The sequence below is a fragment of the Dermacentor albipictus genome, chromosome 9 (genome assembly GCF_038994185.2).
Source record: "Dermacentor albipictus isolate Rhodes 1998 colony chromosome 9, USDA_Dalb.pri_finalv2, whole genome shotgun sequence".
NCBI lineage: Eukaryota > Metazoa > Arthropoda > Arachnida > Ixodida > Ixodidae > Dermacentor > Dermacentor albipictus.
Genome location: NC_091829.1, coordinates 40,798,073 through 40,818,765, shown reverse-complemented (window position 1 = coordinate 40,818,765; position 20,693 = coordinate 40,798,073). Strand labels below are relative to the sequence as shown.

Sequence of the window (20,693 nt, the reverse complement as noted above, 5' to 3'; positions counted from 1 at the left end):
CCGAGATGCCTTCGTGCACAGACAGTTTTTATTAGCGGTATTTTTTTAGATGTGGAGAAGGCTTACGACACAATTTGGCGTTTTGGAATTCTTCGTTATCTGGCTGCTATTGATGTCAAGGCAACCTGTTGAACGTGATTAAAAGCTACCTTTCCGATTGTACGTTCCGTGTCAGGGTAGGTAATATGTTATCTCGTCCATTTACGCAGGAAACAAGTGTGCCACAAGGTGATGTGCTAAGCTGCACCCTATTCACCGTAAAAATGAATTCCCTATGTAGGGTTATACCACGAACAATGTTTTATTCAGTGTATGTGGATGACGTATAGATAGGGTCTAAATCATGCAATATTTCTATCTGTGAACGACATGTAGAGCGTGGCCTAAACAAAATGTCTAAGTGGGCTGACTAGAATGGATTTAAGTTAAACCCCGAAAAAGCACATGCGTTCTATTCTGGAAAAAGACAGGTATACTACCTAACCTTGCTATCTATATTAATGGACAGCGGATATCTGTCAGCCACGAACATGAATTTTAATGAATCATCTTAGAATCAAAACTAACACTTGCCCCTCACTTTAGGTATCTGAGAGCGAAATGTCTGAAGACAATGAATTTACTGAAGCTCTTGTCCCGCACATATCGGGGAAGTGAAAGGAGATGCCTTTTGAGCCTTTACAAAAGCCTTATACGGCCTGGCCTCGACTATGGAGCTATAGTATATAGCTCAGTTGCGCCTAGTGCTTTGAAGATGCTGGATCCCATTCACCACTTAGGTATACGCCTGGCTACAGGCCCTTTTAGGACAAGTCCCGTAAAAAGCCTGTATGTAGGGTGTAATGATTGGTCATTACATCTCCAAAGGACATATTTAAGCTGTACCTATGCTCTCAAGGTTAAATCAGACGTGCAGAATCCATGTAACTCCTCTATTCGTGCCGTGTCTACTTCCAGGCTATTTCGTAACCGCACAGCTATTAGGGCTCCATTGAACCTTCGTTTGATAACACTGGCAGAAGAAACAGGTGTCTTAGTCCCAGAAGATGTCCTAATGGCACCCACTCGCATGCCCCTAACGTTGGAATGTCAGACCATTGAATGCGACATTTTTTTTCGTAGAAATATCTAAGCGGGCGCCAAAAGCACATATACAATTCCATTTTCGTGAACATCAGGAGAAGTACTCCTTTTCAGAATGCTATACAAATGCTTCCAAGTTCCCTACTTGACTTTCCTACGCAGCTCTGGGACCCTCATTTTCAGTATCCGGGGCACTAAATCGACACACAAGAATGTTTACATTGGAAGCCTACGCTATACTCTCGATTATTCAAAATATAAGACTTACAAACCTTGCTAGGGCTGTTGTGTTTACAGATTCATGAAGTGTAGTCAAAGCCCTACTTAGACCACAAAAATATAAGAACGCAATTCTAAGTGAGCTGTACATTCTTTTGTGCTCCCTATATATGTGCAATCAAGTGATTGTTATATGCTGGGTACCTGGTCAAAAAGTTACAAGAGGCAACGAAGCTGCTGACGAAAGCGCTACGTCAGTAAATTTTAGCGACAAAGATGGAAATATCCCCATCCCTGCTACAGACCCAAAGCCTTTTCTACGCCGTAAATTGAGGAATCATTGGCAAAGCGAGTGGGATACACAAACAATGAATAACCTTCACATTGTAAAGCCAAAACTGGCGAACCGGATAAGTGGGAAAATAGCACGGTACGAGGAAGTGCTTCTTTGCCGATTAAGGATAGGCCCCACATACAGTACTCACTCTTATCTCTTGACTGGGGGCGATCCTCCAATATGTAGTAAGTGCAGCAATAGTCTGACAGTGCTCCATGTTCTTATTCAGTGCCCTGCAATAGAAACAGAGAGGAAAAAGTATTTCCCTTCAGCATATCTCGAAAATATACATCTTCATCCCGCATTTTTTCTTAGCGATGAACCGTTTTTTTTAATTTGCAAATAGTTTTAGATTTCTTAAGCGAAACCGACACCCTGAAAATCATTTGGCCACGTAACTTTTAGCACATGACTAACAGCCCTGCATTTAAGGGCTTTCTTGAAACTCGGGTGTCACTGCTATGTTTTATTGCATCATGTTTTAATGAAAGCCCATTGCCATAGCCCACATCACTACCTAGTGAGCGTCATTATTTTAGCAGTAAATATTCTACGCCACTCACAGCGACAGATTTTAGGCCCGTTTACAGCCATGTCACATCTACCATGAGGAATTCATTGTGCACGCCATCCACAATACACCGTTAGCATTACCACTTCTCATGGCGCTCTTTGGCCAAACCTGGCCCTTGCGCCATAAAACACGACACATCATCATCATCAGATCCAACGAGTTTGGATATATATATGTACAGCGAAGCTTTCTGTGAGTGCATAGAAAGTCGAAACACGAGTACACGCACGCACGCGCGCACGCACACACACACATACAAGCACGGGTGCGCACAAATTATGCCAAGCCTTTTGTTCATGAGAGTGGCTTGTTGGGCTAGTTGGTACATGGTTATGCTAGGAGAATGCCAGCAAACTTTAGAGTAGGAAAAAATCGAGAGGCAGACATAGACAAAGAGACAGGAAGGTGGCTGGACTAACAACTGAACTTTATTCATGAAAACGACGTCCCCCAAGTCCGTACTGAACATGCGCAGGCACAACAAAACAAAAACACGGTCAACACCTTATCTATACACGTCTACAGTTATCAAGAAATAAAAGCTCTTTCTTGGTTAGGAACACAGATGGGGCGCTTACACACTTCTCGGGGCCAAGTTTATAGATGCGATAGGCTTCAATCAGTTCTCTTTCTTGCTGAGTCTTCGCCTTCGCCAAGATTGAAACGTCATTGAAGATAGGATCACAACCGCACTCCTTACAATGCAGCGGAAGATTACCTCCTGTGCCTGTGGGTATTAGATTTGCATGCTCACGCATGCGATCATTGACACAGCGACCGGTTTGTCCTATATAATCTCTACCACATGTCAAAGGGATACTGTACATTACACATGTGTCGCACGTGCGGTGCTTCACAACATGCTTGGTATTGCACGTACTCTTTCGCGAACTGTGCTGTGAGACCCTACTGCAAAGTTTTGCATGCTTACAAGGCGCAGAACAAACCAAACTGACGTCGTTTCTTGCCGCAATCTTTTTCAATCGATGAGAAATGCCATGTACATACGGCATGACCACCAAGTTCTTCTTTATTTTGTCTCGCACTTCGCGATCCTCCCTGTTTTTCTTTTTCAAACGCTTGTACACAGATTCAGCCACTGCAGTGATCAAAGTCTTTGGGTAGCATGCCGCTAACAGTCTCCTTTCTTGCTGGGCGGCACTGTCTTGCATTAGATGCGTACAACTCTTTTCCACCGCATTCGACAAGCACAAAGAGGCTATGCCACGCTTGACCAGTTTCGAGTGAGCGGATTGGTACGGTAGCAACGTCTTTTTAGTTCTTGGACTATAAGCCCAGCAAATGTGACCTTGAGGGTGAAAGGTTAGAGTCAAATCTAAAAACTTGATGGAATTTTCTTGTGGTGCCTCGTGGGTGAAACTGAGATGGCGAGAGCAATGCTGAAAAACTAATAAAATACTGCAAATGATATCAGGGAGACAATCACTTCGTCTGATATTTAAGAGAACCAGGAAATCGTCGACATACCTGAACACCCGGGCAACACGGTTCTCGGTAATGGCGTCTGACAAAGACTTGTCGAATTTCGCTAAGAAAATACCACACATTATCGGCGCAACACTTGACCCTATACAGATACCATTCTTCTGTAAAAACATTTTGCCATCGAATTTAACAAAAGTTGCCGACAAATAAAAAAGCAACAGTTCCATAAAACTCTCAGTCGAGAGGCCGCAACTACCTTGAAAAGAAGTCTCTCCTTGGCTTCCGATAGCTTCCCGCACTGCCACAAAAAGTTCTTCATGTGGAATAGAATAATACAGCTCTTCGATGTCCACAGAAAATGCCGTGTTCGCTGTTAGCACTCCCGATCTCAAAGCGTCGATCACTACCCTTGAACTGTCAATGCCGAATGGGTCCTCAGTGGCAAGGGCATTCAAGGAACGTTGCAAGAACCTTCCAACAGGCTTCTGCCATGAGCCTTCTTCTGTCACTATGGTTCTCATAGGGTAGTCAGGCTTGTGCGTTTTTACAGTGAAAAATGCGGAAAGTACATCACCCTTGCTCTTCTTAACAGTCTTTTCTAACAACTCCAGGTTAAGCCTTTTTAGCAGCTCCAAGGCACTTTTCACTTTTTCTGGTTTTACGCACACAGCCTTGAAGTTTTTGCTCAAGGCTTCTTTGGCTTTTTTAGTAAACGAAGTATTCGGGAGGACAACAAACCCACCTTCCTTATCGGACTGCAGAAGTCCAAGGTCATTGTCCACGCAGAAACGTACGACAGGCCGCATGAGCTTTTCCGTGGGACCACGGGAAGGTCCTGAATGCTGGAGTTGTTCGATACCCTCTGATATGCACCTTTCCTTCTCCTCGGAAGGCGCTTTTCGTGATATCTCCCGGACAGTGGCTAGAAGCTGGTTGAAGCTGGTTGAACGCTGTTCGAAATCAGTGCGCTGCCGCCTAGATGCCCCTATCTAATCATTCCAGCTACCTGATTCAAGCGCAGGTAGCGCGCGTTTCATGTATCCAATATCAACTCGTTAACTGCAAATGTTCATTTCTCATGTACTGTAAGCTTGTTCACTTACTCCCTTATAATTAGGGTGTAAATTAAAAAACTGGGGTGTTCCAAGGGTGTTTTTTTCTTGAACACCCTTTTCCATTATAAAAGGGTGTTTCAAGGGTGTTAACAAGGGTGAAAGGATAAGTACACCCGCATTACACCCATAAGGGTGAGAAAATTTTTAGCGTGTATTTGAATACCGTCTTGAGTGCGACACCAGGTGGGAGACGCAAGCGCGACGAGCTTTTCGGGGGAGATCTGATGACGCTTAACGGCCCATAGCAACACGCGGATTATGAGAAACGTCGCTGTGGGGTGCTCCAGATTAATTTAAGACTATCTGGAGGTTCTTCGAAGTGCACCCAAAGCGCGATACGCGATCTTTCGGACTAAAACGCAGCCTCCACGACTGGGGATCGCACCCGAGACAAAGCAATCACGTGTACAGGGCTACAGCCACTGTGCCGCCGTAGCTGATAGCTTTTGAAAAGGTAAGTTCACTGCGAGATTAATGTTCACGCGCACGCTAGGGCACGCCTGCATGTATCAGAATTCTCTCGAGTGTTATCAATAGTTCCGTATTGTAATCACCAGAGCTTTTTGCAATCGGATTGTGTGCGCGACGCGAATCGTGTAGTACTTTCTGGAAATCACGAAAGGACCAGCGATTACTCTTTAACCTTCGACCAGTCACGTATAAAAGCCGGCTGGCTTGACCCGCCGAGCAGATTATCGTTGTGCTTGATTGTTATTTGTTTTGCAACGCTTCCGTCCATCTGCAACGTGCCGCACGAGACAGATTGTCCGCGCCAGCCAATAAACCACGAAATGAACACACTTGTGCAGCTGCGTTAAAATTTTGCATCAGGGATTATCGTTATCATCGGTGAATTTCTTTTTATTCCGCCGCTTCTTCATCGATCTTTTCCGCTGAAAACACATTTTCCTTTATTCAAACGAGCGCCTTGAAAGGAAGTTGGATATCATCTGCAGTGATTCTTCAGACTTGTCCATGGGAACCATGTGGCCGGCACCCTGAAGTGAAGCAGTAGTTCAGGAAACAAAGGCAACATTGCAGTTCCATCCGATATTTGCAAGCGTCAACTGATTTCTTTGATCACCGAGTCAAGAAAGATATCCCTGTGCTTCCATTATATGCTCTTAGTAACCCGAGTATAACTGAATTCCAAGTAGTCTGTGAGAAAGTTCTTCCCTGTCCATTGTTTGAAGGACGCTTAAGCTTCGCCTTTAAGAGTGGAAAGCGATAGCATTCAAAGATGTCTGACTGCTTCTCACGCTTCCCGGCAACTGCAGCATATGTAACCGTAACGTTTACCGGGAAACGCTGGCGGCGAACGCTATGCACGAAGGCTAGCTTTCTGGTACGAACGCGGCCTCTTGCGTGGGCCTGTTCTCGGAGGTCGCGCACAGCCACGGCGAAAAAATATTACATCATCTTCAGGCTTCTGTTATTGATTTTAACTTCTAATATTTCAGTCTGAGAAGATTTAATATAAAAGACATGCGCTGAGAGAGTTTTCTTTCGTGACAATTGTTTGTGGGCTGTCATTCTCAAAATATCGAGGACTAACTTTGTGAATAATGTGAGACAACGTGTGAGCAATTTTAGTAATTTAATGTTGTGGCAACATAACCCACATACACTGCATGTCATATAGCAAGGCGTGGTGTATACATATGCCTAGATATATACGGAAATGTTTGCTCACGGACAGCTACGCCAGCACCGCATTTTCTGCGACACGGAGCCCTTAGCGCTATCGCGTTAAGAAATGTGAAACATTACTATTTATTATGGACTTCTAAATCGTCTCGGACAAATGGCGCTTGCATATATGCGCGAAAGACCGCATAACACCTCGTTTACTAGACTATCAAAGATTGCCAGTAGTTTTACACGAACTCCGGCAGCAGGTTAACACGAGGCTCAATGAAGATTCTGGTGTACACAAAAAGCCAACCTCCCTCAAAGAAAGATAATATGTCTTCCTAGAAACTACAGCTCGAACATTTTGGTGCCTCCCCCACCTCCCACCCTTTCTTCTCAAAAGCTAAAATGCAACGAAAGAGAAAAGTAGGACACAACTCCCCCATTGGCATGCCAAGGTAAAGAAAAACAAAGGGAGAATTTCACTGCGTTTATTTAGCGGTTTTGCTAAGCCATATCGAAATGAACTGTCAATTAGGTCTCCAAATTGCAAATGCCAGGAAGCACCAGGTCTCAATATGGTATAAAGCGCAAGGTGTTATAAATTTAAACACTTCAACAGACACGGGACTACCGAGAGAGCGGAGACTGCAAACCTGGATTTCTACATCTCTTTCACAGAGCGCAAAGCCTCCGCAAAACATCTCAACGCACTTATTTTGATTCCCAAGCTTAAACAGCCTCTATAATTATCCGTGGGTTATTGCGGCCGTGGAGTGTCGCAGTTTCTTGTCTAAAGCACTCGTCGCTTTCGTAGAACTTAGATCATCTGCCTGCCCAAGTACGTAGTTCCTCAGTACAAGAAAGTGTAGAATCGTAAATATTGAAAAGAGCTTTAACGGGACATTTAACTAGTTTATAATAATAATGGATCCTTTCAAACCTTCATTTTCAGTAATTTTGCGGTAACAGCTTGATTAATAAAACAGAAATAAAACGCTCAACCTTGGGACGTATATTGCGATGATTACTTTAGGCAACAGTGTCCCCTCGGCGATAGTATCGCCATCAGGTGCACGCTGATTGGCTCGTTGTGATCGTTCACATGACGCAGTACTCAACCAGCCAATCAGCTCATCCGATTCTGCTAGTACAGCCATTCCGCGCGCGCCAATGGCGAAGGCGACGTGGCCAAGGCGATAGTATCGCTGAAATTGATCGTCGCAGAATACATTCCGTCTTCATTTATTATCCCAGCGCCTGCAAATCTGCGTGACGTCACCAATTTCAAAGTCTTTTCTTACATTTCTTCGTTGTGGACCCTTGAAGTTAGCGAAATCTTTCAAGTTAAGCCTTTGGCTTTTTCACAATACAATGAAATCAATTTTTTTCGATAAAATGTTAGTAGGCCGGAACCGATGCAGCCGAAATTCGCGACATGACGCCGGGTCCATGCGAAAACTTCAAGGTGGCAGCGTCACTGGTCTTTGAGTCTTTCCTACGTAAACAAGCCTTCTCTTACGATAACTGTCTCTTTTCTGGTATTGTAGGGGTGTAATTTACTAACACAGGTCGTCTTCGTTTGGTATTTTGTGCCTTTCTGAGGCAGAACCACCTGTTATCCTCACCTTGTTGCCACGCATTGTGTAGCTGCCTACGCCTGCGTTTATCACCCTTTCACACAAGACATCGTCCGCGTTTTCGTGAAGCCTGAGTGCTAGGAATATTAGCGATAGCAGAATTCCTTAACTGCTTCTTGTTAGGCTGTATTCTACCCGACACAGCTGCGAATGACGGCTTTTCTTTGGGCGCTCAAGCCTCGCAAAGTATTACCTGACCCGATCGACACAATTCCCAACACGTTTCAATCACTGCGCCAGTAAAATACATTGCAAAAAAAATTACCTTCACGGTGACGAAAGTGATGTCCTTAGCGAAGGTCTGCACGAAGCCAGCGATAACGGATCCAGCGTGCCACATCTTGTATTGAGATGTGGGCTGCCAAAAAAAAGAATGAGACGCGCAAGGCAAAATCCCACATAATTCAATGCAAGTAATGTTTCAACGCTTTATAATGCGAAGGTTGCGAAGGTAATGCTCATCGACTGAAACGCGATACTCCTACAGCAGGGTGACCTGTACTTCGTCACAGGTGGGCGCTGGGGACAGGGAGCTGATGCATATTTTGGGACATGTGAGAAGAGAAAGTCGCTTCGATGCACGTTGACGGCATTCGGTCCACTTAGCCATCTCCCAGCAAACAACGGTGGCGCAAAAAACGAGGCGGCCGCCATGCTGTGAGAAATTTTCAAATTCCTAACTCTCCACCAAAAAGAGATCGAATTTCTGTAAGGTGCGTCTGTCAGAGAATCTAAAGCGGACAAATTTTATATATGAACACACAGCGTTCGTGAAATTGTTTCAACGTGCATGAGAGTTTTGCGAAGAGCCTACTCAGACATTGGTGGTATATTTTAGCGCGATGTATATTACACCAGTTCTTTTCGTTTTAGATACGTCATTAGGTACAGCGTACGTAATAGTGACATCGTTTTTTATTCCCGAGTTAGTTTTATTCTTCATACTTGAGGTCTTATACAATTTTTGAATTTCAAACATTTTTGGTTAAAAAGGTTGACGGCATAAATAACAAGCTCTCTATCCTACAGTCGCTGTACACTAACAGTTTATTTTAAGTGCAACAAATCTCGTCAAATTTGGTGCAATGTTTGCAGATAAAAAAAGAAGTTCTCTCCGTTCCCGTGTATCCCGATGGGAGATCCCAAGCTAAAGCTTCCTCTTAAGAGCGTTTAAAGACTAGATTACTGTTACAGGATGCAAGGAACGGGTGGAGGAGGAGGAGGAGGAGGAGGAGGAGGAGGAGGAGGAGGAGGAGGAGGAGGAGGAGGAGGAGTTTCAAGAAGGATAGGCGAAGAATTCACTCCTGTCTTCGCATCCACAGAGCTGCTCAGGAGTATGGTACAAGATTCGTAGGCTACTTTAGGAATTGCCACGCTATCCGACTAAAAGGTTGAGAGGAAAGTTTAAAAGAATGCAATTTGTTGCATTTTTTTACGTAGACCATCGACTCTTTTTATGAGCAGTATGTTGAACAACAAACATTCGTATGCTGCCTAAAGGCGCCAAACATACCGCATGTGATACGCTCGCTTTGAAATGAAGGACGACCAGGAGAACCAAGAGACCCCTAAGAACATGCGAACCCACAACCTTCGCATTACGTAAGTTCACGTGACCCATCGCAGAGGTCCACTGCGGCGTTGCCTGTGTGCAGTAACAGTTTAAAAGGGACATGATGTCCACAACGTGGAGATTTTCATCTCACAAACTACTCCTGGCACACGTAGCAAAAAAAAAAGTTTTTTTTCACTTCTTTCTTCTTTTTGTGGAGAAAACTTTACCTCGTATCCCAAGCTGCGTACGAACCAGTCGCCTCCTAGAAACGGGCACGCCATGTCCACGTCACCGTGATAAATGAGGCCTCTGAGACGCCCAGATTCGGCCAGTTGTTGCACCACTTCCCGCACAGTCACATGCTGCTGGGTGTAGTTTAGGGTCTTACTGTAATGAAGCACGAAGCAAGTGGTTGTTCCGAGAACATATACGTACGCGCTTGCTATAAGCACACATTTCTTCTCAAACTTATAGCTCACGCTGTGCCAAGAAAGAACAACAAACATATTAAAAAAAGAAACGAGAGAAACCATATAGTATTGATGGAGCAGTTCATTGCATTTTTTATTCCTGGTGATGGCTCCATGGCAAATGGCGTACTTTTTTTGCGCAAGATTGCAGGCCCAATTAATGGCATAGCGGCCGCGTACAGATGAAGCCAACGTGATGAACCTACAGTTACTGAAATTTATGTTCGTCACTAATCAGTGCTCAGGTTTACACTGTATGGTGCAGTACCGAATCAATCATTTAGCCCTTGGTCGGCAACAATAATACATTCATATCGGTACATCTTGTAATACCTAATCGAGCGGCTGTTACTCTTTCATAGGGTCTTTAAGGACTTTGGGCTCAGGCGCATCCTGTTTGCCACACCTTTACATACTTCATCGCGTGTTATCTATCACTGATGACCAAGTGTCAAGCTGACATTTCAAAATCATGCGTTCGCTGCCTCGTTACGAAAACCACAGCTAAATTATAGCATCTCGATTTCAAAGTTCGCAGTCCGCAACCTGTATATTTACTTGTTGCCCTCTATAGGATGTAATGAATGTGCAGTAACATTCTTCTCTGTGTAAGCTGCAAATGCATTGGAGGTTTTGCGAATGCATAAATACAATACTGTTAACAAAGAAGCCAATAGCAACAATATGCAAACATTGTTGGAAAGTTACATCTGTACTATACCATTGCAACATACAATTCTAACTCAAATTTAACTCTCATATGTTTGAACTTCGCTTTATGGAGACCAATTTCACTGTATTGTAGAAACAAAACAGTTTTTGTAAACATATGCCTGTTGCCCTATAGAATTCAGGGCCGGCGCGCTCCAGTCCAAAAATAAGTATATTCTTCGCATTATGGTCAAATCGAATACAATTTGTATAACATATGTTTAACATATAACATGTATAACATATAACATGTTTAAAAACGTTAAAAGCGTGGAAGCGAATGTATTACATCTCCTTCTAAACGACATTCATCCTTGCAGAAGTTTAGTTGAATTTCCTTGAATATTATTTATCGGACTTGTCTCCTCAGATTTTGCGTTTCGCTTCTGGAGCATGCCACGTGACACAGTGACAGTGCTGGCGCCCCCGCCCTCTACGTGACTGCGAACCCTTAAAGTGGACTCACCTGCACGGCACCCACATATGGGGAGACTGTTCAACGTGCAAAGCTTCGATGACGTCACGTCTGTTGTAGTACAGCAGCAAGTTGTCCTGGTTGTAGCAATTCGGAGTCTCGGACAGGCTCTAGAAAACACCGACGGACCACAGTCACGTGAGTGCGGCACCGCATTTGTGAATCGAAAGCGGAATTGTTAAACGCGGTACTCACACTGGCTGGTTCATGACTGGAGTAATAGCGAAAATAGAGTTAAGAGGAAGCTTTACCTCGGATGCATCTCCAATTTCCGTCTTCAATTACTCGTGAAACGAAGAAATACATTTATCAAACAACCGTTGGAATTATCTGAGTAAAACTTGCTCGAACCGAGAGGAAAAAATCTTAAATGCTGGCAACTCCGAAAGCAGAATAATTATTTAAGATATATCGCATTATACAAAAATTGCCGGAATTCCGCGAGTTAAAAAACTTGAAAAACGAAGTTCATAAACACGTAATTATTCTCCAAAAACGCTTAGCTCAGTTTTCTAAAGTGCATAGTGGACGTGATGTACGATTGTTCAGGTTACATGAAATTATTACAACATTTACGAGAGTTTTTCACAAGTAATTCTCCCTAATTAGTGCTATATATTACAGAGCAGTGTATAACATACCATTTATGTCCAAGCTATTATTCTTAGGTGCAGTTTCCAGAATTTTGGTGCAATTCTTTATTGCTCAATTACAGAGCATCAAACTCGAGAGGTTTTTTTTTTCGGAAGAAAGCACGACATAAATTGATAATCTACTTCTTTCAGTTATTAAATTTTCACTTGTTCTTTTACATGCCACAAACCTAATCAAAATTGGTTTAGTGGTTGCCAAAAAACTATTTCTCCGTTTCCATGTTTTTAGATCGTATCTCCCGAGCTAATGCTGCCTCTAAAGGACAGCCTTTGAGATGCGACAAATATCAGCCCTGACTAACAAACAAATGTGCATTTCTTCACGCAGTAAATACTATTGAAAGTAAGCACGCTACATTGTAGGCTGCAATGATAGTCAGTTCTTACCGTTAGTGTTTGTCACTGTCTTTACCTCTTATAAGAAGCTCCGGATTGGGGTTTAGTGTCAAAGCATCTCTCCCTCTCTCTCTCTCTCTCTCTCTCTCTCTCTCTCTCTCTCTCTCTCTCTCTCTCTCTATCTATCTATCTATCTATCTATCTATCTATCTATCTCGCTCTCTCTCGCTCTCTCTCTCTCGGTATGACTGCTTCCGACTGCATCGCAATTATGACATTGCGTCGGTCTTCTTAACCTAATTTATTGCGCCTAATCTCTCCCCGTGTTTTGTTGTAGCATTATGCTCTTAAGATGGAGATTTAGAGCGAATTCAGGTCTAACTTCATTATTCCGATACATGTGGAGCACAGAAATGACCAAATCAGACAACCACGCTCAAATTGAACAATGTTTCTCACATTTGAGAACTAAAACTAAATCATACCGACTGCAAGTAGCAGAATCTTGATTTAGACCTAAACTTCCTTACAAAGACTGCCGTAAATCGGTAAGGAATAAAAAAAATGTAGGCACGAAGTTAACAAATGCATAACTAACTCTAAACCAAATACAGACGCGCAGCTCTGTAAACTGCACCTGTTAGAGTATAAACTGCACCTGTTAGAGTATAAACTGCACCTGTTAGAGTATATCAAGCAAACAGATGTGATATATGAATTGACAGTTGCCGTGAAGTGTTTGGTACAGTTACGAGGGTCCTGCAAAAATCTTTCTAAAAAACAAGTGGTATATGTCAGAGCGGTGTTTAATACAGTAATTCTTGTGCACTTTAGATGTATCATTGGGTGCAGTTTACGGAATTATGAGGTACTTTCTTATTGCGCACTTACACAGTAGAGAAGTAGACGCAAAAGCTTCTGTTAATTTTGCAAGCTGTCATAACTTATTTAATTCCAATTCAAATTCTTTCAAATTTAAATTCTTTATTTATCCATGAAAACACAATAAAAGTTTGTCCAGTACTTTTTGGACCCGTAGCCGTAGGCTAGTTATGGGTCCAAATTTCAAAATGCGTGAAGCATAAATTGACATTCCACTTCCTACAGTTACAATACGTTTAACTTTTTTTTTTCATTAAAATTCAACAAACCGCCAAAATTTGGTTCAATGCAAGCCGAGAAACACGTTTTCCCCATTCACGTGTATTTAGACAGGATATTGCGAGCTAAAGCGTACGGTGGCATGTTCCGAAGCACAGAATCGTGTTATGCTCATGAGGCATGTTCACGTGGCATGCTCATGTTCAATTCAGAATGACGGCATGTTCAGATGCACGCGGGCCTCACCGACGTTCGCAGGCCAAGCATCTTGATCAGGAGCTGCTTCGTTGCGTACTGACTCGTCATCTCCGGGTGACGCCTCGACAGAAGCTCCCCCGGTTGGTTGACGATGTCGCAGGGGACGTACAAGTTGTACACGTTCAAGCCACTCTTGAGAACGATTTCGTACGCGACGTTCACCTAAGAAATCAAAATTAACGTTGTAGCGAGCACGACGAAGAAGCGCACTGCAAGGAAAAAGAACAAGCGCAACACCAACAGAACACGAAATAAGCTGCCTTATAAACGCGCTTATTTGCGAATCCTTCCCTCAAATGCTGAAATTTAAAGGTCAAGCGAAGACGGAGACCGTGGGTAGCGAGCGCGGACTTGTCATCTTTGACTTATTTTATCCAGGTAAGCACACAATGTTTCACGTCTAAGCGTGACATATCCTCCTAAGCACAATTACCAATTAGTGACAAAATCTGAAGTTGCATCTGCATCTGCAATGATTTGTGAAACCACTTTTTTATTCCATTGCTAGACGCACGGTGACAAAGTATTACGTCCTAGAAATTTCTTTTTTCTTTTTTTGCACAGATCTCAAAGCGCACCGGCACACTGACAAAATGTCACAGAAAAGCAGACCCCTTTAACATTCGGTCTCTGTGCCAGTGCGCGGCATGATCTGTTCTACATGAACTTGAACCAACTAACCCGACTCGCCGTCTTGAAAGAAAAAATTTTCCAGAGGTATGCAATGCGCTGGATGTACCAAGCCATTTTTTTTTCAGAAACGCACCGTCCCTTTTCAGCGATAATACGTTAGTGCGTATGCAGGGGAAGAAAAGTGTGTGGGGGGGGGGGGGTAGAAAACACGATATATGAGCAACATACGTGCCTACACCTTCTTAAACCGAAAGACAGGCTCTGCGAAATAAAGTTTGATCCTGTGCGGTTGCGCCATGGCTATAGCGTTCATTTGCTCTGAGCCACGTCGCGCTTTCGCCTCCAAACCGCGGCGGCCGCACTTCAAGGAGGGCGAAATGTAGGGGCGCTTGTATGCTTTGATTTTGGGGGGCACGTTAGGGAATCCAAGGCGGTAAAAATTAACCCAGAGCCTTCGTCCCCTACGACGTCTCTGGCATTCCCCGTGTCGCTTTGGAACCTTAAAAGCCACCACTCAAATCAGTGCAAAGTTGGCGAGGCCTGACTGCCGGCGAATACTAGGCGCCATTTCGGCATGAAGGGCACGACGAATATGCACGGATATCTGCTAATATCACGCGTTTATTTGCAGGTTTTTGAATTTTAATCTTACTGGCGTTGTTCTTCTTCCTATCAGACGGGACGTCATTTACAAAACTATTTCTCTGGGTACTGTGTTCCAGTGGTGCCAATAAATAACATACAAAGAAGCATCTCCTTCAATATGCTGGCGCTGAAATGTAATTCACCGTCGATAAGTAAACATCACAACTTGCTAAGGAGCAAAGATATACCGGATTAACGCAGGCAGGATCATGAGTGTTCCAGGCGAAGTCACATGTCTCCTTCGAGACTGAGCCATTGCAGCAATTTGATGTCACCTCGTTCCAGAGGCTGCAAAAAAAAGAGAAATGTATCACGCTTTGCATTTGGGAAAACCAAATGACAACGCCCGCGAATGATGGGCTTAAGCTCTATCCAGTGTTGTCGTAAATTTTTTTAGTCGCGTCGTTTAATCGCGTCGCTCTTCGCAGTACTGCTTGGTCCATGCTATAAGGAAGCAGTGTATTGAGGCTCGCGCGAACAACACCAGCCGCTCCTATAACCAGATTTGCTATCTTGTATCTATCTTATTAATAGTGCGATTAGCATTCTTTGCCTACTTCAGCCGCTTTAAGCCAATCTATCTATCTATCTATCTATCTATCTATCTATCTATCTATCTATCTATCTATCTATCTATCTATCTATCTATCTATCTTGTCTCTTACGCCGACACAGTGACAAAAGTTGTCTACCAGCTTGAATCGCTAGGTACGTGCTTGCGATTGCGACGTTGTCGTGATCATTCCATCCTCGTCATTCCAGCTTCGTCATCCGACTCTCGTCAAGCCATAGTCGTCACGCCTTTTACACCGACCCAGTGGCCCAAGTTGTCCAATAGCTGGCGCTTAGGATATGTGCTTGTGGTAGTGATAGCGCCGTGGTCGTTGCATCGTCGTCATTCCAGCTTTGTCGTTCAACTTGCGTCATCATGCCATCGTCCCCACGTCATCTTTATCACTCCATCCCCGTCATCCAATCGCCATGCATTCGTTATCACATCGTCTTCGTCACTCCAGCTTCGTCATCCGACTCTTCTCATCCCATCGTGGTCAAGTCATCGTCGTCGTCCAGGCTTCGTCATGCCATGTCGTCGTACACTCGTCGTCGTGTTTACTCACACCGTTGTCATGCCACAGTCATCGTGTCCTTGTCATCCATTCGTAGTCATTCCGTTGTTGTGACGTCATCGTAGTCGTTCCGTCTTCGTCATTCCAACTTCATCATTTGATTTTCATGATTCTATAGTCGTCACGCCACCACTGTCGCTCAGTCGTAGTCGTTCCGTAGCGGTCATGGCGTTGTCATACCACCTTCGACATTCCGTCGACGCGAATCCTTCTTTGTCGTTCTATCGTAATTAATCTGTCGTCATTCCGTGATACCATCATCAATATCGTGCCGTCGTCGTCCCTCCAGCTTCATCACGTCGCCGTAACCGCGCCATCGTCAACATATAAGCGTCGTGGTACAGTTGTAACGCCAGTGCTGTAATAGGCTCGTCGTCATCGAATTGCATTCATAGTGTTGTCATGCCATCGTTGTCATTGAAGCTTCGTCACCCGTTTGTCGTCACGCCTTCGTCATTACGCCATCTTCGTCACGCGCTCGTCTGTCACATCACCTTTGTCGTTCCATCGACGTCATTTCGTCGCCACGGCGTCGGCGTCCTACATTCGCCGTCATCGCGGTCGACCTCGGCAAGCGAGCGCCCTAGCAAAGTGGGACGACGCCGGAATCGGTCGCATTCAGCCGAAGCAACGGAATGCTCTGAATGACAGCTACGCATGCACATTAAATAACCGTGACTTCAGAAATACGCCTTGCCGCTGGATAGCTCAAATGCTAATCGCACTAATGCCGAGTCATCGTGAGACGAGTTCTGCCACAATTATTCGCATGCGGTCTTCTAAATGTTGCAACAAAATTTGTATACGTCCATGAGCCGAGCGTACTTAGTGAAAGCGCAAGGCCGTAAAAGTAAAACAATAATAAAACGTAAAACAATAATAACAAACATGCATTTTGTGAGCACACTGAAACTTGTGAAAGCAAGCATTGCTTCATCATGGTCACAGAGCCTACCCGACATGCAGCCAATTTCGGGCGCTCCCGTGTAGCTTTTCAATCATGAAGACCATTATAGAAGGCTATCTCTGAAGCAATTTTTCTAACTTCGAAGTCCTGAAATGCCAGTAGATCTTTCACATCGCTAAAGAAGTCGTCGGTCGGTGAATTTTAAAAAATACTGCCACTAAACCGAGAATAAATTCGCTAAATCTAGCGACAAAATTGCTAAAATGGCAGCACTGGTTCCATCAGTCTGCTTCGCGAACGAAAAACGAGAGTAACGAACGCTTACTCGTCTCCGAAGAGGCCGTGGTAGTAGCCGAAAAAGAGGATCGCCTGGCCGTGGAGCTCGAAATCAACCGCTCCGTTTCCGATGGCGTAACCCTTGGCAAATCAAAAGCGGGAGTAAATTTGCTAGCAAATTCGAATAGCCACACTATAAATTCTGAAGCAGGTCCTTCATTTGCAAATATATGTAGTGCATGCGCAAGCACATATCAGAATGTCACGGAGTCCAAGACGCACGGTATGAAGAGCTGAAAAAACATATGCGGCAGAACTCTCATCATACTATACATACCAGGGCCGGTTTACGCCCACTTTACAGGTCCTTTTGATCAGTTTCACATTAACCATTGTGATTCCAATCGAGAAATATTCACATTCCATCCCATGATAACGTCTTCAGTCATATTAAGGGCAAGAGAATTTGTCAAAATTGTTCGCTCTTTCGGATTTCTGACATTTAATGCAGCTCTAGCTGAAGCTCTATTTCACAGCAACCTTTCAGTGGCGGATATCCCTAAGGCATATCCTAGTTTCAGATTTTATAAGCAGACACGACCTCACAACTGCTGAGCTTCAATTTGGGAATCGAAACCTGTTACCCATAACGAGTAAGACTGTAATCCGTGAACTTTTTTAATTAGCAACAGATGCATTCAGATTTCTTATGCAGACAGTTTTACTCTTTCAGAAATGCACACTGAAAGGCGGAGCAGCTATGTCGGTCACAGTTTTTCTTTTTTTCGTTCGAACCTATACAAAGTAGATATATGACACAAGTACGACGTGTATGGTTTTAGATTAAACCGCATACCTTCAGGTTTATTCCAAGGGGATTCGAGAGTAGAAGGCGTTGTGTTAGGAGAGGAACGAAGACACCGGCGTAGCTCTCACCCGTCACGTAAAACTCATTCTTCCTGAACTCAGGGAACTTGGAAAAGAAATCCAGTATTGCCTGGTAGTTGTCTTCCGTGGCCTTGTAGTCGTCAGTACTGTTGTTCCCTGTGGGGTCGTACGAGTAACCGACACCTGCCGGCGCCTCGAGGAATATCACGTTTGCAATCTACACAGAGAATAGAATAGAAAACACCACAATATCCGCAGTTGTCGCGATTTAAATGACAAATGAGCCCCAGCGGAAATTGGTTGCGTATGAGTCATCGCTGCCTCTTCATAATGAAACTGTGCGAGATGTGATACAACCACCGCTAAAGCAAGTTAAGCTAGCCATGTTTGTGAACTGTGACGTTTAGTAGTTTATAGAAGGAAGTATGGGACGTCACGACGTTTGCGGCTCTGCGATACAAAATTAAGTGCTCGGTTCACACGGGTAGCGAATGGTCACTGCTCCATCGAGACGAGACTCCTAGTAAGAGCGCCTTTATGAAATTAACACGAGGCTGTGTAACGCGTTAATTAACAAAGCAAGTTGCACTAGCCTTGTTCCAGCTGAATGGGTTTATGGTTAGGTTCACGCCAAGAGGATCAATGCGGAACGGGCCCAACTCCATGGCAACACCAACGAGCGAGCTACATCCGGGTCCTCCATTCATCCACAGCAGCACGGGGTCGTCAGACGGAGACCGCTGGCTTTCCATAAACCTTCGTATGAAGAAACAAGAACAGGGATAATAGCTTGTACTTTATTTACCAATAATGCAGCACTGGAAAGAAAAATATGACGAAATCCCTAATGCGCGCGGCTGTGCACGAGACAAGGACACTACGATGCAGAAGGACACGCCCCTGAACGACACGTGCTTGTGAACGATCATGCCTACGCATGCCTGGCTTGGATTGGCCTACGCATGCTATGGCTTTACGTTATCGTAAATCGGAGTCAAAATCTACCTCCCTATATAGTGAATAAGAAGTTCTAAGGCATGATGCAGACAGTATTTCTGAGCCAGTATGCCTTTCGTATTTATATTTTTATGCGATGACATTGCTAGTCATTGAAATATTACACTCATAATTCCAGAGTTGTCTGTCATTTACACACGCGCAAGTACACGCACGCACACACACATACACCTGTGGGCAATTACGGAAATAGTCATTCATTGTCTGTTGCATTCATATGTAGGTAGTTAGGCAATGTACTTACTACGGTACCCGACTTTACTTTCTACTTGTATCGATGATAATGTATACACCTGCACAGAACGCAACCACTTCGCAGAAAGAAAATTTTTGTAAGCCTAAAATCAGACTCGAAATACTCCGCTGTAGTAATCCCGCTGACATACAATGGTGGCAAAGCCTGAAAGCCATGAAATGTAACAGAAAAAGCCGGAACTTCTGCAGGTGTTCTAACAGCACTCACGATATACAACACCTGTCATTCTCGCGTTTCTTTTGTTCTTGTTTTTCTTTCGCCTTATTTGTCGATACACCTATCAGGTACGCTGCAGACTCTCCTAGGAAACCTGTGCCCTGTTTGTCTGAAAAGCTGCAGGAATAAAATTGGCCATCACAGTGCCTCAATGCTAATTCTATTCTAAACATTGGTAACGCACCAGCAGTTCTGTATGAAACGAAAAACAGGCAGAAGCTCGACATCTTGTTTCCATTTTTTGTGTTTGTTTATTTGATTATTTCCATGTGCATGGAAGCTTCGGTCATCTTAAGTCGTAACAGAGGATGCGAGGGCAACTTGTATATCAGTGCCTTTCCAAAGTAGAAGTATTGTACATTCTGAAAAAAAAACTGACATTGGTTTGCACACTGCATCGTCGAAAAAAGAAAAGGTTCTCAATGATCGAGTGAGGTACGAGAAAAGGCAGCGCAGGACTTCTATACGTCATGTGCCTCTAACGCAAAATGATCGTCGCATTAATGTGAGTCTTAAGCACCTGGAAAGTGCTTTGCCCGTAATCGCACACGTTCCGCCAGCGTCGCGATCATCTCAGTGACCACCATGGATGGATGGATGGATGGATGGATGGATGGATGGATGGATGGATGGATGGATGGATGGATGGATGGATGGATGTTATGAACGTCCCCTTTGTAACGGGGCGATGGGTTGCGCCACCAAGCTCTTGCTATTATACTGCCTAATGTCCTACCTGGGTTAAACAATAAAATAAGGAGAAAGAAAACTAAAACTGCCACAACCAAATTTTCTGATCCCCTATGGCGAACTGTGCTTTTGTACGTCTCCGTTTTTTTTTGTCGTTTCCCTACTTTTCTTCCACCAATCCACCAATCACCTTTTACTTTACTTTTAACATTTTACTCTTACCATGTTGGGTGTACAGCGGCACCACCTACAGTCCTTGAAAGTTTCGGTTTATTTCAGTTTCAGTTAATTTATTTCATAAGTGGTATAAATGCTTACATAAGTATACAGAAGGAGGTCCCAGAGCAAGTAGCTGTAAGAGGACCTGCTCTCACACAATATATACATTTGTGCAAATGTATAGCATAAAAGAACAACGTAGTGGTCACTAAGT

General features: G+C 43.9%; 1 protein-coding gene across 2 annotated transcripts in view; it reads right to left on the bottom strand.

The window, feature by feature from the left end:
* Positions 1-5,668: 5,668 nt before the first annotated feature.
* Positions 5,669-20,693, bottom strand: part of LOC139049672 (lysosomal protective protein-like) — a 32,372-nt gene continuing 17,347 nt past the window's right edge. For both annotated transcript variants that reach the window (XM_070525365.1, XM_070525364.1), the window contains exons 4-12: positions 18,675-18,837; positions 18,050-18,298; positions 17,243-17,334; positions 15,072-15,171; positions 13,594-13,767; positions 11,249-11,367; positions 9,829-9,988; positions 8,312-8,404; positions 5,669-5,772 (exon numbers count right to left, since the gene is read on the bottom strand). In XM_070525365.1, coding sequence (XP_070381466.1) covers positions 5,686-5,772; positions 8,312-8,404; positions 9,829-9,988; positions 11,249-11,367; positions 13,594-13,767; positions 15,072-15,171; positions 17,243-17,334; positions 18,050-18,298; positions 18,675-18,837 — 1,237 coding nt within the window. In that variant the 3' untranslated portion in view covers positions 5,669-5,685. The remainder of the gene's footprint in view (positions 5,773-8,311; positions 8,405-9,828; positions 9,989-11,248; positions 11,368-13,593; positions 13,768-15,071; positions 15,172-17,242; positions 17,335-18,049; positions 18,299-18,674; positions 18,838-20,693) is intronic.